At 43.8% G+C, this 15115-nt stretch overlaps 1 protein-coding gene across 2 annotated transcripts in view; it reads left to right on the top strand.

Moving 5' to 3' along the window:
* bcar3 (BCAR3 adaptor protein, NSP family member) overlaps positions 1–15115 on the top strand; it is a 58626-nt gene that overhangs the window by 17659 nt on the left and 25852 nt on the right. Inside the window, exons 1-4 of one of the 2 annotated variants that reach the window (XM_046392652.1) lie at positions 1590–1753; positions 8910–9105; positions 9753–10007; positions 15002–15044. In XM_046392652.1, coding sequence (XP_046248608.1) covers positions 8918–9105; positions 9753–10007; positions 15002–15044 — 486 coding nt within the window. In that variant the 5' untranslated portion in view covers positions 1590–1753; positions 8910–8917. Of the gene's footprint in view, positions 1–1589; positions 1754–8909; positions 9106–9752; positions 10008–15001; positions 15045–15115 lie in introns of those variants that run through there. The other variant, XM_046392651.1, reaches the window with a different exon arrangement.

Genomic DNA, 15115 nt, shown 5'->3' with positions numbered 1-15115 from the left:
GAATGGCAACTTACAGCTGCAGCAAGTGTTGCAGGTCAAAGCTGAACCAGAAAGAAAGAAAGAAATCGTGAACGACTGAATGGAAGTTTAACATTTAAACACACACAATGTCTCATAAGGTCTTCTAAAAGACATCGTATGGTGGTGTGGTGAAGCAGTGAGGGATCGTGGGAGTTGCTGTCCTCACTAACAGCCACTGCCGGCTAGTGAAAATCTGTCTGACGACAACGACAGACGAGGTGTCATTTCTGTCGCCAACTTCCTCCTTCATTGTCTGACTCTTTGCGGGAAGTTATGGCCTGACCTATGACCTGATGAAACCAACCGTTACCTTGAATACAGTTATGGATTTCTCTGGGATATTCTACGCACACACAACAAGCTGCCAGGACTTTGTCCTGTTGCCAATGAAGTTGGCAAATATTTTACCTTACTTTACTACTATACTTTATAAAGTGTCTATCGCTATAAACAATGACAAATAAGGTTATAAAAAATAAAAAGCAAAATCTTTATCTCTTATGACCGTGATGACATTTGTGACCCTCATGTGCTTTAGTGGCTGCTTTCTCCATCTTAACAAATACAGTGTGAATAGCTTAAGATGAAAAGACTTCCATGCTGTTTGTGGTGGCACCTGTGTGTGTGTGTGTGCGTGTGTGTGTGTGCGTGTGTTTAATATGGACCATCTGATCATCTCGACTTTCATAGCGGCAGGATGGGCTCCTTGTATTGTCTGAAAGGAAACACACTCACACACGCGCACACACACACACACACACTCACACACACGTGCACACACACACACATGCACGTGTCTGAGTGCTATCATCTGTAGACAATACAGAGGAACAGGAGGACAAAGACAGGAGAGAGTGTTGACCTGAGGGCCAGTCCGCGCACACACACACACACACACACACACACACAACATGACCTCATACCTGACGTAATGACACAAGCAAAGCTCTTCTACTTGTTTCATCTGCCTCACGAGATGAAATTTAATCAGCTTTTTTGCAGACATTCCTTCCATATTTAAAAGCTGTTATAAGGACACTTTTTCAGTCAACACTGAGTCAATGCATCAACCTAAAGATGAGTCTTGAGTGCAACTCCAGTCGCTCAAACATGTCACAACCATGCTGAGATCAGGTTTCCTTTGTTTCATCCCCACTGCAAATAGCAACATTAGGTCACATCTAAATCTTCCCTAAGCACCAGACCAGTTGGTGGTGTTGGTGCAAGAGGTCGCAAACAAAAAGACTTCCAGCATGAAATATGAGGCTGTGCAGGGAACACAGAAGAGAGGAGGAGGAGGAGGAGGAGGAGGTAGAAGTGCAGGAGAAGAGGGCAGAGAGAGTTTTGTTCGGTGCTGGGGGGCAGGAGCTTGAGGAGGTGGTGGTGATGGTGGTGGTGGGGTGGTGGGGGGTGGGGGACGAGAGACAACTTGGCTAAAAAAGAAAGAAAGAAAACTCCTCCCAAACACAGTGGAGCAGGAGGAGGAGGGGCTGTGCGCTCGCAAATCACTCCCCTGAGAGAGAAAGAGGAGGGCAGGGCTTGTGATTGTGCTACTTGTTGTTGCCTGTCTGAAGGAGTGTGAGTGTGTCGTCTTCCAGCCGGTCAGCTAGTCGCACACTCAGTCATTCAGACAGACTGTCACAATGGAATCATTTTGATAGAAGCAAATATACACAACTAAAAGACAAATAAGAGCAGAGATTGAGTAAAGGAGACGAGGTCACGCTGACAGGTAGGAATGAAAAATCTGTGTGTGTTTATGTGAGTGTGCATTCATATGTGCAGTAGGTGTGTGTGGGAATGTGTGCATGCAGTCGCAGGCAGTCATCTTGATGGTCATCTTCCCTTTGTTTCTGTTCATCATCTAAACCTAAAGTTAGAAATGGAAAATTGTGTTTTTTCCTCCTCCTGTGGCTGCTCCACATTTCACTTCACCTCGTCTCTCAGCAGTCCATCTCTGCATCCCTTCTGGCTGCACTGCTTACAGCTCGCAGTGAGTTAGAGTTGCTCAGAGACTTTTTGAGCAATGCGTTGCCATCCCAGGGCGCTGGGTGTAACTGCGGTTGCTGGGATTGATGGTGCTAACTGTGGAGAAACCCCAGCAGGAAACAATTACTTGAAATATGACAGATAAGATCTTTCATCAACATTTTCTTTCCTGTTTGCTTGGTTTTTTGTTGTTTTTTGAAGTTTGAGATTGCTTATTCAAGTTTAGATTTTTCATAGATGTTTTTCTGTGTAGATGCATTCAATGATTCACTAACTTTGTTGGCTGCTTATCAGAGATGCTGTTGCCTAAATAGTGTAACAAGTCAATTTTCATGTAATGTGAGCAGTCAGTCAGCATTGATGGGATAAATTGCAGGACTTGATGCGGACGCAATCATTAATATCAACTGCAGCTTATGGTTTAAAATCTGTGAGGCTCCCATCAAGCACTTTGACGGGTTGAGTAAGTGCTGCTCAGATTGAAACTCTGACCTTTCAGCCATGACAACACATCTTTAAACAGCAAGCCACCCAGGAGATGATGACAGGGGCAGACGCATGTGTGTGTCCGTGAGTGCAGCGTTGAGGTGTTGTTTGTTGTACAGCTAAACACATACATGCAGCAGGTTGTTTCAGACATTAGTCAGTGTCGTGTCTGAACCCTGAAAAGAGATTGGACCTTTAATTAATGCTGAAATGTGTCTGTGTCAGAATCACTGAGCTCAGCTTTCACTCTGCCATGATTGTGTACTTGCAGTGGCAGTGATGTGTGTGTGTGTGTGTGTGTGTGTGCATGCGTGCGGTGTTGAGTTACCTGCCCCATTGAGATGAGGTGGTTGGTATTCCAGCCAACTGTCAACACTTTATGACTGACTGACTGACTGACTGACTGACTGCAGAGGTTCAAAGTAAAAGCATAAATATATAATTTCAAGGCTTGACCATAATGTGGGCATACTGGAGATACTTGAGCAGCGCCACTGATATTACTACCTTCACACTCTACAGGCAAATAATTTACAAGCATATACACAGAATAAGCTGCAGATTAAACCATCTAGCAGTTACTGAATAAAGTAGTTTGACACCAGCTGAAACAACTGTAACATCAACACTTAAAACAATCTGAAAGAGACTTCGGTGCATTCACTTTGGACACTTAAAGACTTGGAATCTTCAGCTTAAATGTGGTGATTCACTTTTCGTCAAAGTTTGATGGGAGGATGGACACAATCTCATGTCTGTGTAGTAAATAAAAACACAATGCCAGGAGACCAGTTCCTAAACCAAACGTAAAGACTGGAAACATGGGGAATAAGGGAGTCTGGCTCTGTTCAGAGACTCCATAAAATCCACCTACCAGCACTTTTAAGCTCACGATTTAACATGTTATATCCTGTTTGTTTACAAGTACAAGAACCAAAATTTCTGGTTCCACAGGGAATTATGTGCTGGAACTGTTTCTCGAGCAGCAGCCGGTGACCTCGTGGAGTCCTGTCATCAGCTAACCGCCTGCTGGCCCTGGCTGTGTATTTAGCAAGCAGATAAAGGAGAGATGTTGATCTTCTCAGCAGGAAAACCAGTCAGAGGTGTTGCATTTATTTTCATCTGCATGATGCCGTGTTGTTAGACGTTAAGACTGACACACCTAACCACGACCGGACTCCCTGTGTTGTGAGTAACACAAACAGAAGTTAGTATCTATGTCATGACTCATAACATGCAGATCTAGCAGGTACACTTATAACTTTAGCCATGAATTTATTGTTGAGTAATTTACCTGGCTGGAAAGTTCTACACTGGCTAGACAACCTCTGGATGTTCTGCTGTAGTTGATGTAGTTGTAACACCATTTCGAGTCTTAAAATTACAGATTTAAGACAGAGTTCTGTACTTACATCTTCTAATGGATCACTTTTCATGGTACTATTGTTGATTTTGCTTAATAAACTGAATACCTTGTCGCTGACTGACGGGCTCACAGTTCGCTCACAGATCAGCGGGTGTACTTGGACAACACATTTTTTCCTCACACTGTCCATCTCTACATTTCACTGCAGTCATGTAAAGTGGGCCCACATGCTGAGGGTAGGTGGTGATGTGTGTGAGAAAGAAACACATTCACAAGCATTAAATGGCACCTACTGCTGTGGGATTTAATAATGGGTTCATTAATATGTTGCACACATATTACACACACACACACACACGCACACACACAAGTGGGCCCATGCACTGAAGAGCACAGTAGGACACCACTCGCTCTCTCACTAACAAAGGCTGGCTCTAAACGACGGTCATGTGACAGTTGTTCCCATTGTTCACTTCTGGCCAGGGGTGGTTTTGCTAATGTACTGTGTGTGTGTGTGTGTGTGTGTGTGTGCCAGAGCAGGAAGACACTTTAAGCCTGCTAGAGGAAACCCCTCATTCCCAAGCACGTTGATGTTTGTGTTGTCCTTCCTATCGTGTGTATGTGTAATAAAGGATCAGTAGTTCAGCATGTGACGGCTGCTGTTTAAACTCCTCTGAATTTCTGAATCATATTATTTCAAATAGCGTGTTTTTAATTGAGATGCTTTTTTAGTATGCTGCGGACCACAGGACTTTCAAGATTCCCTCAGTCAAATCCAAATCCCCAACCACACAGAAAGCCATGGAACCAGCGAATTAAATGGGACTTGTTGAAACACCTTAAGGACCAGTGGTGGTCCCCATACGCCCACTTCTTAAAACCACTACTTCAGTGGATTAAAGACAAAGCTTTCTGACTCCTGAATGATGTGTGTGATTAACTAGAGAGGGAAAGAGAGAGAGAGAGAGAGAGAGAGAGAGACAGATTTGTTGGGCTCACAATACATTAAACTTTAAAGTTTATTAGGAATGTTGTGCCCTTCAACCCTGTGATGGTTTGAAGCTGAGAATCTGCACAAAATTTCGTTATGCTTGCATAATGACAATAAAGACTCTTGAATCTTGAATCTTGAATATTGAATTATAGAACGAATGAGAGAGATGGTGAACCGGGATAACGGAAATGCGAGCGATGTTTGTTTTATTGCTAGTGATCCTTTATAATGAGCTGCCTGCCGTCTGAATGTTTATACTGCCATTTCCTCTTCCTGTTAATCTTCACTTGTTTCCCACCCAAGGCCAAGTATGTGTGTGTCTGTGTGTGTGTGTGTGTGTGTCTGTGACTTCCAACTCAAGGCCTTCACCAGTGTTGGTGACAAAGCAAACCTTACTTGAGAATATTTTGTCCTTTACACCATGGTCAAGGAAAACTCTTCTGATTGGACAGCAGGTTTCCATTTTAATGTTGTTCACTTAAATGCTGTCAGAAAATTAAGCTGACACAGAAACTGAGAGTAAAAGACTGAAACGATTGGGTGTTTTATGAGGTGTAATCTTCAGCAAACTACAATGTGTTACTAGTAGGATTTTAGTGATACTATTACATTTAAAATGTAAAGTACCCTCCTGCTGGGGTGAGTATCGCTTCCGTATTGTCTCCGTTGAGAGCCGCACATGCACGGTACCAATCGGGCAGGATGTAAGGCTCAGAAACTTCAAAACAAGAGCTCTTTCACGCTTGCATTTTCAATTGGCGCAAAACACGTGTCACTTAGTTTACTTTTCCCCAATTGTTGTCTGGGGGATTTTATACCAATTAGAAACTAACTGAACAGTGGATGAATGTTTTCTGTGTGTGTGTGTGTGTGTGTGTGAGTGATACAGGGTGATGTAGCCAGTGGCTGAACAGCTGTAGACAAGAGAGGATGGAGGAGGAGTAGGGGAAAAAAGAGAAAAGTCTATTATTACAAGAGGTGGAAGGACAAAGGAGAGAAAGAAGGTGACAAAGTGAGGAGGCAAAAGAAGAGCTGACATCATGATGGACAGACAGAAGGAGGGAGGGGATGCCTGTGTGTGTGTGTGTGTGTGTGTGGAGAGTGATTGAGAGAGGAAGGGAAAGATGGATGAGGAGGGGTGGAATCAAAAGGAGAGAGGAGAGATTTAAATAAGAGAAAAGTGAAATAAATAGTTTGGAAGGAGTAGATGGGGATGATGGGAAAAGGAGAGGTTAAAGGAGAAGGAGGTTTTTCACACCTTCACTCCACGCTGAAATGGCTTCTTATGGCTCTTAGCATGAATAATTTATTTGTAAGATTGATTGACAAAGTGTCGGTGTGCGTGAGTGCTGTGTGTCTGTGTTTTCACTCAGTGAGAGTCAGTCCTTTCTCCTCTGCAGGGAGGGTGTGTGTCTGGCAGATGGTCAGGGCCACACGCAATTACGCACAAACACACACACACACACACACACAGCTGACCCACCCAGAGGGTCTTATAATAGGTTCCCCTCCTGTAGTCGTTCTGCCCCTCAGAGGAATCCGCACTCTGACCCAGCGTGCCTTAGCAGGACTTTTACAGTGTGTGTGTGTGTGTGTGTGTGTGTATAAACTTTACTTGCCATGCTGAAAAGTCTTGAACTGGCCAGCTGTTCCTCACCCTGAGCCTATATTAGCATTTTTATTGACATTCATCACCACAAGCTGGTGACTCAGTGACCCCCTGCTAAAGCCGAGTTTAGTCCACATTTTATATTCAGTTCCCAGTTTCCTGTATTCAGTCAAAATGCAATTAAATCCCAACCCCACCTCGTGCACACAGAGTGTCAACACGCATCGTCTGACTTATGCGATTGTGTTCTGCGCATCTTGTAATATGATATTCTGTTATCCAGTTATGAAATACGTGCTGAGTTCCCTTGTAAAGTAGCAATTGTGTCCATGTTATTCATAGCACAGAGTGTCTCCACATTGAGTCACTAACCCAGGAAGTAGCGCCTCACAGACAGTACACTCACACCACACCAGCACACACTATATATTTTTCTGTGAGGAAAAACTCCCAACATATTTGGAAATGTGCTTGTTTTCTTCCTTACTGGGAGTCAGATGATAAGATGAATATCCGTTTCATCCCTGCAGAGTGCAGAGCAGGCTTCATGACCCATTTAGCTGAGTTTAACTCAGCCACAGAAGTGCAAACAAATAAGTTGGCTCCATGAAAGGTGACTTTTAACAAATGCAAAGTGGTCCTTTTTGTGCACAAAGTGTATGTACATTTTACAGCTGGGTCAGATGCATTAGCATCGCACTGTCACAAATCTGAACAAATTTCTTCTTATTCTTGTATTATTGGCATCTGGCTTGCTAACTAACAAGATTATGTGTAAGTAAAGAGGATCGTTTCAGAACTGATGAAAGGCGTATTGTTCTTCTTTTGGTGGAGGTTATCCCTTTCCTATCCCTTCCTATCCCTGTCTTTGTGCTAAGCTAGGATAAACAGCCTTTCTCATCCAACTCCCAGCAAGACAGCAAAGAAGCATCTTTCTCAGAATGAGTATTTCTTTAAATATATTGTTATTGAACTTCATCAGCTAAGGAAATAACTGCTTTATCTTCAATGACATTTTAACCTCCAACCAATAAGAACAAAGTGAAACAGATTCACAGCTTTGACTTATATTTTCTGCCTTTGAAATCAAATGTTCACCAGCAGCTGTGTTGATTGCCTTGGGTCAGAGAGAGAGCCTCGCCATCAGGGCCAACTGGGTCTGGCCAAACCCCACAGTTTCCTGTGCAGTCTACTTTTACTGATCACTATCGATTTGTCCAAACACAGAGACACAATAACAAACAGCAGCGTAGCCGTTCCGCTCAGATGAGCAATGGGATTGGAAGAGGAGGGAAATCTTGTATCCAGAGGGTTACCATTTAGTCTGTCAGCATGTCTGTCATTTGATGATATTTTAGTCTGTGCAGTATGACTAAGTGCTGCATGGTGAGTGATTCAGAGCAGAATATAGCTTGCATGTCCAGTCATCATCACACGGCGGGGGAATTTGTCAAGAGGCTTCCATCACTGCCAGCCTATCTGTCCCGTCCATCTCTGTGTGTTTATAGCTACCTGTTGGTCTGTCGCTGGACGACATCTGCCCCACCAGCAAAGAAAAAAGCTCCTTTTTCTTAAGCTTTTTGAAATCCTGGAGTAGAAGCCAGTTTTCAGTGCCTTGCAGGAATATGAGGAATTTTAAGCATTAGCAAATCGTTTGACGTTCACAGTGTGTTGATAAAAATACATGCAATACGCATGTTTAATATTTGATCCAACCACATCAAAAGTTTTCTGAATAGCACAGCAAGATTGTGTGCAAGACTGTTTTCATTTTAGTATCTCAAAAACAAAGAAATTAGTGTGTAGTTTTTAATTATTATAATATAATTAATTTACAATTATTATTAACCATCCATTCAGGTTAACATTTCCTCATCAGGGGCTACACTCTGTGATCAGCTCAAATCAGTATTAGGTTTAAAAATGATTTCTTTAGCTGAAAAACAAAGTCCGCTCTCAACTGTTATGTTTAGTTTAAAAGGAAAATCTTACTTTGCTGAAACTGCTGGTTTGATGTTATGTAACTACATGTTGTGTGTGTTTGATGATGTGAAAGAGTATGCGAGCGTGTCAGCCAGGTGAGCGTACTTGTGGTGGTACCTGTTCTCTCCTTGCGTGTGTAATATTATGTATCATAATATTTCATCTCAGTCAGTATGTGAACGTCAGTGTGTGTTTCAGATCGTATGACTGTCTCACACCTCACCCTCCGGTCTTGTGTAACCAGGGTTAGATAACTGTGTCCTCCTCGTTACTGTGAGCATGTCAGGTTACAACACACCTGGACACACACACACCCCACCCCGTGACATTGATCAGATACTCTTATCACATTAATGGCAATATGGAAAATCCATACGTACAGTAATGTATCTGGAAAGCTCTTGGATAGGATTCAGGTCCTCTCTGTCTAAACTTGTGTTCCTTTGTGTGTTTCTCTCCAGAGTTGAGGATGATGGCGGAAGGGCGTTTTGCCAGTCTTCCCAGGTCAATCCACACACACCACACCCTGGGAGGAGGCGGCACACACCCCGGAGTCGCCTCCAACCCACTCGGTGTGCCCAGCAGCAGCACCTGCTCCTCCAGGAGGCTGCAGGCCTCCCTCGCCACCTCCATGGACCTCCTCAGCTCCAGACCTGGGTGAGCTTGGTCACCAGCAGGGGTTCACAGCACAGTAAAAACTGATCCTTCAAAAAATGCCGGCAAAATTCTGGGCCTGAAATAACAACAAGCCTAGCTTAGCACAAAGACCAAATACTAGTAAAATGTATTAAATTGGTAAAAAGGTGAACACAAAACTGCACAGTTCCTAAGGAGGAAGGTGTCTCAAGTATTAACACAACTACATGTTGTGTGGCCAAATCGTGTTCAAACCTCAGACTTTCCAAAAATACAAAACATGAAAGTTATGTTACATGAAAGTTAGAGGAGAAAATCGTTAAGATGATACATGAGACATCATAGTTTTTAATTTGACATAAACATCTTGATATTTTAGTCTGTGTGCAGTGTGCAGCATCAAAAGGTTTTGTCAAAGTGTTGGAACAAGTCGACACAGAGTATAAATGTTGGGCTGTCAAAGTGTGGAGGGGAAAGTCTTAATTACCTACAAAGTTCTCATCTGGAATCATAAAGGACAAAAAAGGGTTTTAGAAGATAAAGCCCCATCTGGAAGGGGATTTTTTTTCTAAGTTAAGTCTTCGCAAATGTTTTGGGTGTTTTAATTCAGTTCAGCTTAATTCCTTTCTAATTTTTCTGTCCTCCTCCTTCCCTCCTTCGTCCTTCAGTGTCCCTCCAGGGCAGGGCAGCAGCCTATCAGAGAAGCCCGCTGCCGCATACCAGCCAATCTCCATTCACGGAACTCTGCCTCGACGCAAGAGGGGAGGGACCAACCTCACCTGTGGAAACTACACCTGGGACCCCAGAGCCAATCACACACAGCAGATCCTTTGCGGGAACACGTCACTGATTCCCGGACACGTCCATCAACCCACGGGCTCTCCACTGGTCCAAAATATCACTGATGACTGTCATGGTTACAGGTAAACACATGCACAAACTCACATGCTACTGTAAGGTCACACAGGCTCACATTTCATTCATTCTGACTTCACAGACAGTTCATAGACGATGAACATAGCAAAAGTGTGACATAATTAAAGGAATCTTCTATCAGAAATGTGTCCTTTGAGACTCAGTAAGCTTGAAAGGTGGCTCTTAGATCACTTTGTGTTTACAGATTCCAATAACGACCGAGAGTCACAGCAAATAGCAGAAAAAAAAGCATTAAAATGGGATTTAGACACATAACTTCAGTGCTGGTTTGATTCCAGCCAAGGACCTCACAAACATCATCATCAGAAAACACCCAAAAGAGAGATTTCTGGTCTAGTATTTCTTAAAAGGCGTTCCTTGTCAGTCCTCGTGTTATTTTGAGGCTTTTCAGTCTCCTGACATTTGCTATACTCTGAATAAAAAACTTTCCATGCTCACACTGTTCCTCTTCACAGAACTCAAACAGAGAGTTTGGAGTTGGATGGAGAAAAGCGAGTCTGTAAAGAGCCCTGAGGGGGCGAGGCAGTTAACTCGACTTCAGAGGGAACACACACGCACACACACACACACACACACACACCTCATCCCTCATCATGTCCTCCCACCTTTATATCTCTAGTGTAGAGTTACAACACACTGTATCTGATGCAGTCAGCGTTGTGTGTGTGTGTGTGTGTGTGTGTAGCCCCCAGCAGTTGGGTTACCTTTGTAGGTCAGGGTGTGGCAGGACAGATCACAGATTACTGTGAGCTCTTTGTCTTGTCTCTCCATCTTTTCTGCCTCAGTGCTGGATACATTTCATACACTGCTGGCATACAGCCGGACACTTTGTCCAGGTCCGGTTTGGGCCAGTGCAGGTGGCTAAATAACACACAGCGTCTCACTCTCACTGCGGTTTTGGTTCATTTTTCATGACGTTGATGCCATGATGTGAGCACTGTGTCCTTCACTTCTCACTTCTTAACCAACAAAATACGGTGACGTGTTTAAAAATCTCAGTTTCTGTTCCTGTTGATCTGTAAATGAGCTCAGTGAGCCGAAAAAGACGTGAAAATGCATCTTTCTGTAGCTGAGTAATATCTGGCAGGTTGGTTTTGTTCTGTATAATCAGCTAATGTTGGGCTCACCTCAAGCTGTCTGAAGCTCAAAGAGCAGCACTTGGTTTTAATTCAGTGTTATCTGCTAAAGCTTCACAGCTACAAAGGAGGCTCTGACATGTGAGTGCCAGCAGATGTGAATGAAAACTTGTGCTAAGACAAAAATTAAGCATGCTTAAACTGATCTGAAATATCTGAAATTTCAAGCACCTTTGTTTGTTTGTTTTTAAATAAATGCCAGCAGATTGTCTGTACATTGTGAAATAATCAAGCAAGAAACTTCCAGATTTTACACGTCAGGCTTCTCTGATATTGATAAAGATTTCCCAGCTTTTCCTCCCATCCCGCTGATAGTCCTCCTCTTAGTTCACAGTTGAGTTTTCTATAAAAAGATAAAGGAATGTAACCAGAGGCTGGTCGGTCTTGACTTTCCATCGCTCATGCTGCCAGCTGACCTGTGACCCCTGACCTTATGTTGCACTAGCTTCCAATTGGTCAGTTTGTCTTTCTGCTGACCTCTGTGGGCAGCTCAGCAGACCACCAGGAGAGGAGGAGTGGGAGGAAGAGGGAGAAAGCAGAAAGAAAGGAACGGTGCGAGGGAGAGGAGAAAAGACAGCGACAGACTGTCAGCACATGGAACTTTTCCTTTCATCAGTATAAATTACCCTTCTGAATGACCCATTTATCTGTTGATAATTCTTAATCTCGCATTGGAAACCAGCAGTTTGAAGTGCCTGTTATCTGTACCAGATTGGTCCACGACTGGAAACCAGGCTGCTAAACAATTCACTTGATGTGCCCCAAATTGCTGATTACTACTCACACCTGTGCTTTGTCCTCATTTCAAACCACATACTCACTGTAGTTTTACAAAGACGTCTTCTTCATTTCTGTTTGCTTTTTCGTGATTTATTTGAGTGTTTGAGTATTTATGATGTCACTTTCTTTTCCCTACGTACTCAAAATCCTACAGTATGCAGAAAAATGTGTGTTTATTGTGGATTTGAGATGGGAGAAGTGGAGATATGACTCCAGAAACAAAAATCTGATTTTGCTTTTTTTTTTTTTTACACCTTTCAGCAACAACAAAGACAGTAGCTTTCCAAAATCACAGACGTTGATGCACTTTGGTCTGTGATGATGACAACACACTGACCTCTGCAGGCTGCATGCAGTCCCTGCATGCTGCCGGTGAACTCTGTCCATTGCTCCCACCGTCTGTCTGTCACTCTTTTACTCTGTCCCACACACACACACACACACACACACACACACACACACACACACATATGGTTCAGTCCCTCGCTCAAGTCAGTTGTGGTCGTGCTGAGTATTGTGTGGTGAAGCACAAAGAGCAACAGTAGCCAGAAAAAGACTGTGGCGAGTGTTGCCTGCTTCTGCCCTCCCTTGCTGATGTTATTTTTTTCCCTCTCACTTGCTTTCACTCTTTCTGTCTTCACTGCCTCGTCTCTTGTCTGTGTTGCGGGTTAGTTTCGTGGTTGTAGAAAAGCAGAAAAAAATCCCGTGTCTGATGCTGTTTCAGCAGTACGGGCAACGAAAGGCCAAGTTAGCTGTGGTCAGCTTGTGTAGTCTGGAATGCCAGGCCCTCTCACTCTAACTATAGTTTGTTTCAGCTCTTTCAGTACTGTAGTCAGATGCATAAACATTATCAGTATTAAGATGTAAAACAAACAAAGAAACAAAACGCCAAGATGCAGGCTGGAGAGACATTCACCTGCCAGCCTCCCGCTCTGTTTGTGAGCCCGACCTTTGACCTCCCTGACTAGAACAGGGAATTTCCCTCAGCAGTAGCACATTCACCTCCTGGAGGGTTCACATGGGTGTTGTCCGGTATGTGGTGATTCTCATCGCTCCCACCTAAAACTAGAGAGGCAGGACAGGTGGTTGCAGTGGTGAAGGCTCAGGGCCAGTCAGAGGTCCAGTCAGCCAGCCCTAACCATAACCCAAACCCCCCCCCCGCACTTGCCCGGACAAGGAAAATGTCACCTTGACTTAGGTAATCTAGCTCAGATTAATGAAAGACACGTCGCTTTTTCTCATCTCTGCTAAGAGCTGCAATCGGGCATGAAAACGGCGGCGGGTAAAGACGGTGAAGCAGAAGCGAGCATTTTCAGTTCAGTTATGTGGTCGAATGCCCAGCTATGTATCGTGGGTAAGCAAACATGACAGTTTAGTCTTTGCTGTGCAATTGGCAAGTAGATTTCTCACCCCAACTGGACAAGTGAACACCTCTGCATGGTAGCACTCTAGCACCTCCTCTCTTTAGAAGGAAAAACTACATTCTTGCATATTGTGTTGGTCTAATAAACACCAATTTTCTATTAAACTTTTACAGAAGTCAACACTATACAACAATAAAGTGAAAATACTCAGCCTCGTTGATCAGCATGTTTGCAGCTCGTCATCAGACACTCTTGTTGAGCCAATAACTGATGTGCCGTCTGCTGTGACTCAACTCAGTGGAGGTTTGTGCTGATGCACTGTGGGGGGATGTCAGGATATGCTGGATTAGGGATCTGTAGACCTGAAACAGGCTTGCTTGCCATATACTGAGCTTTCTAGGCTGAGCAAAGCGAGAACTGCGGTCGATCCTGAGGGTTGATGGAGAGGCCTGAGCAGTCCACCTTCTATGAATAATGACCATACATTGTTGTGAATGGAGGCTTCTGTTTAGTTACATAACCAAATCCTACTCATTATTCAGGACCATATTAAACTGAGAGGGCTTAGAGCTAAACATATTTAGTTTGGTAAGTAATGCACCGTGCTAATATTCCCGTGGGAACACCAGTGTAGGCTTAAGGGATTTAAACTACCAACCTTGCTAACATATTCTGGGATTTGAGCTAATTACCTCTTTCAGCGAGCCCCTGACTGTAAGCCTCCTGTAGAGAGAGGCTCTGAGCTACATTAACACACTCAAGAACTGATAATCATGGAAGAGATGGAGAGCAGTGGAAGTAATGGGCTACATGAGTGTGACGTGCTGTAGGGAACACGATGTGAAGACTTCATACTGCTGGTCAAAACAAACAAAATGCCAAAATGCAATGCCTGTAACTGTTTTCTGTGTATTCTGACCTTTTAAACAACTGTTTCAGAGAAAATCTAATGAAACTAGAGTGAGAGAGATTCAAGAAGACACATACAGAAAGTGACAAATGCAAAACAGCTCAGTGTGGTTTTAAACAGTTTTGAAGGAATGAAGGAATCCAAGAAAGAAATAATAAAAAGTTGCTGGTGCTGTCTGCATATGTGTCCTGTAACCTCTCTGTGAATTTGTCAGTGGACTCAGAAGGATAGACGAGTGGCTGCGATGTGTATGACTGTGGGGGAGGAGAGAGAGAGGGGGGGAGGAGGGAATGAGGGGGAGGGAGGCCAAGTCAGACAGGCAGTGAGTGAACATGTTTACCACTGAGTGAGAGAAAGAAAGAAAGAAAGAGTGAGAGACTCAGATCTAAAGCAGTTCAGTGTGGGGTTTGGTTTCACTCGAATATTTTTTCTTTCAGAGAATCTCAGGACACTCGGGACAGTTAGCTTTGTGTACCAGCTTTACAGTGCAGCTGCAGCTTCAGGCTCTCACATGTGGCTAACATGGATACCTGTTTGACATCTCTTTGAACTTCTTTTAAAAAGTGCCACACCTCCACTGAACCACATCGTCACCTCCTGACAGAGCTGAGGAGTGTCTGAATCAGCATCAGCACCAGTCAGGGACCCACCTGGGCTTTCACACAACCAGCTCAGCGCTTTTTTTGTAATAGGAACTGCTGGAAGGAACCGAAGATCGACACCCAGCAGTGTGGGCCTAATAGTGAAATGTGTTCACTGAACAGGACGTTGTCTTTGTCTGTGTTCCCCAGGGAGCCTGCCGCCAGCCTGGACGCCACTGTGGACTACGTGAAGGTAGGAGCGACAAATGTGCTTGTTTATTTCCAGAATGTGGAACAAACTGACATTGCTGCTGGTGCTACAAA

This window comes from Scatophagus argus, chromosome 6 (genome assembly GCF_020382885.2).
Source record: "Scatophagus argus isolate fScaArg1 chromosome 6, fScaArg1.pri, whole genome shotgun sequence".
Classification (NCBI taxonomy): Eukaryota; Metazoa; Chordata; class Actinopteri; family Scatophagidae; genus Scatophagus; species Scatophagus argus.
The sequence above is the reverse complement of the archived record's forward strand: the minus strand, read 5'-3'. Positions and strand labels throughout refer to the sequence as shown.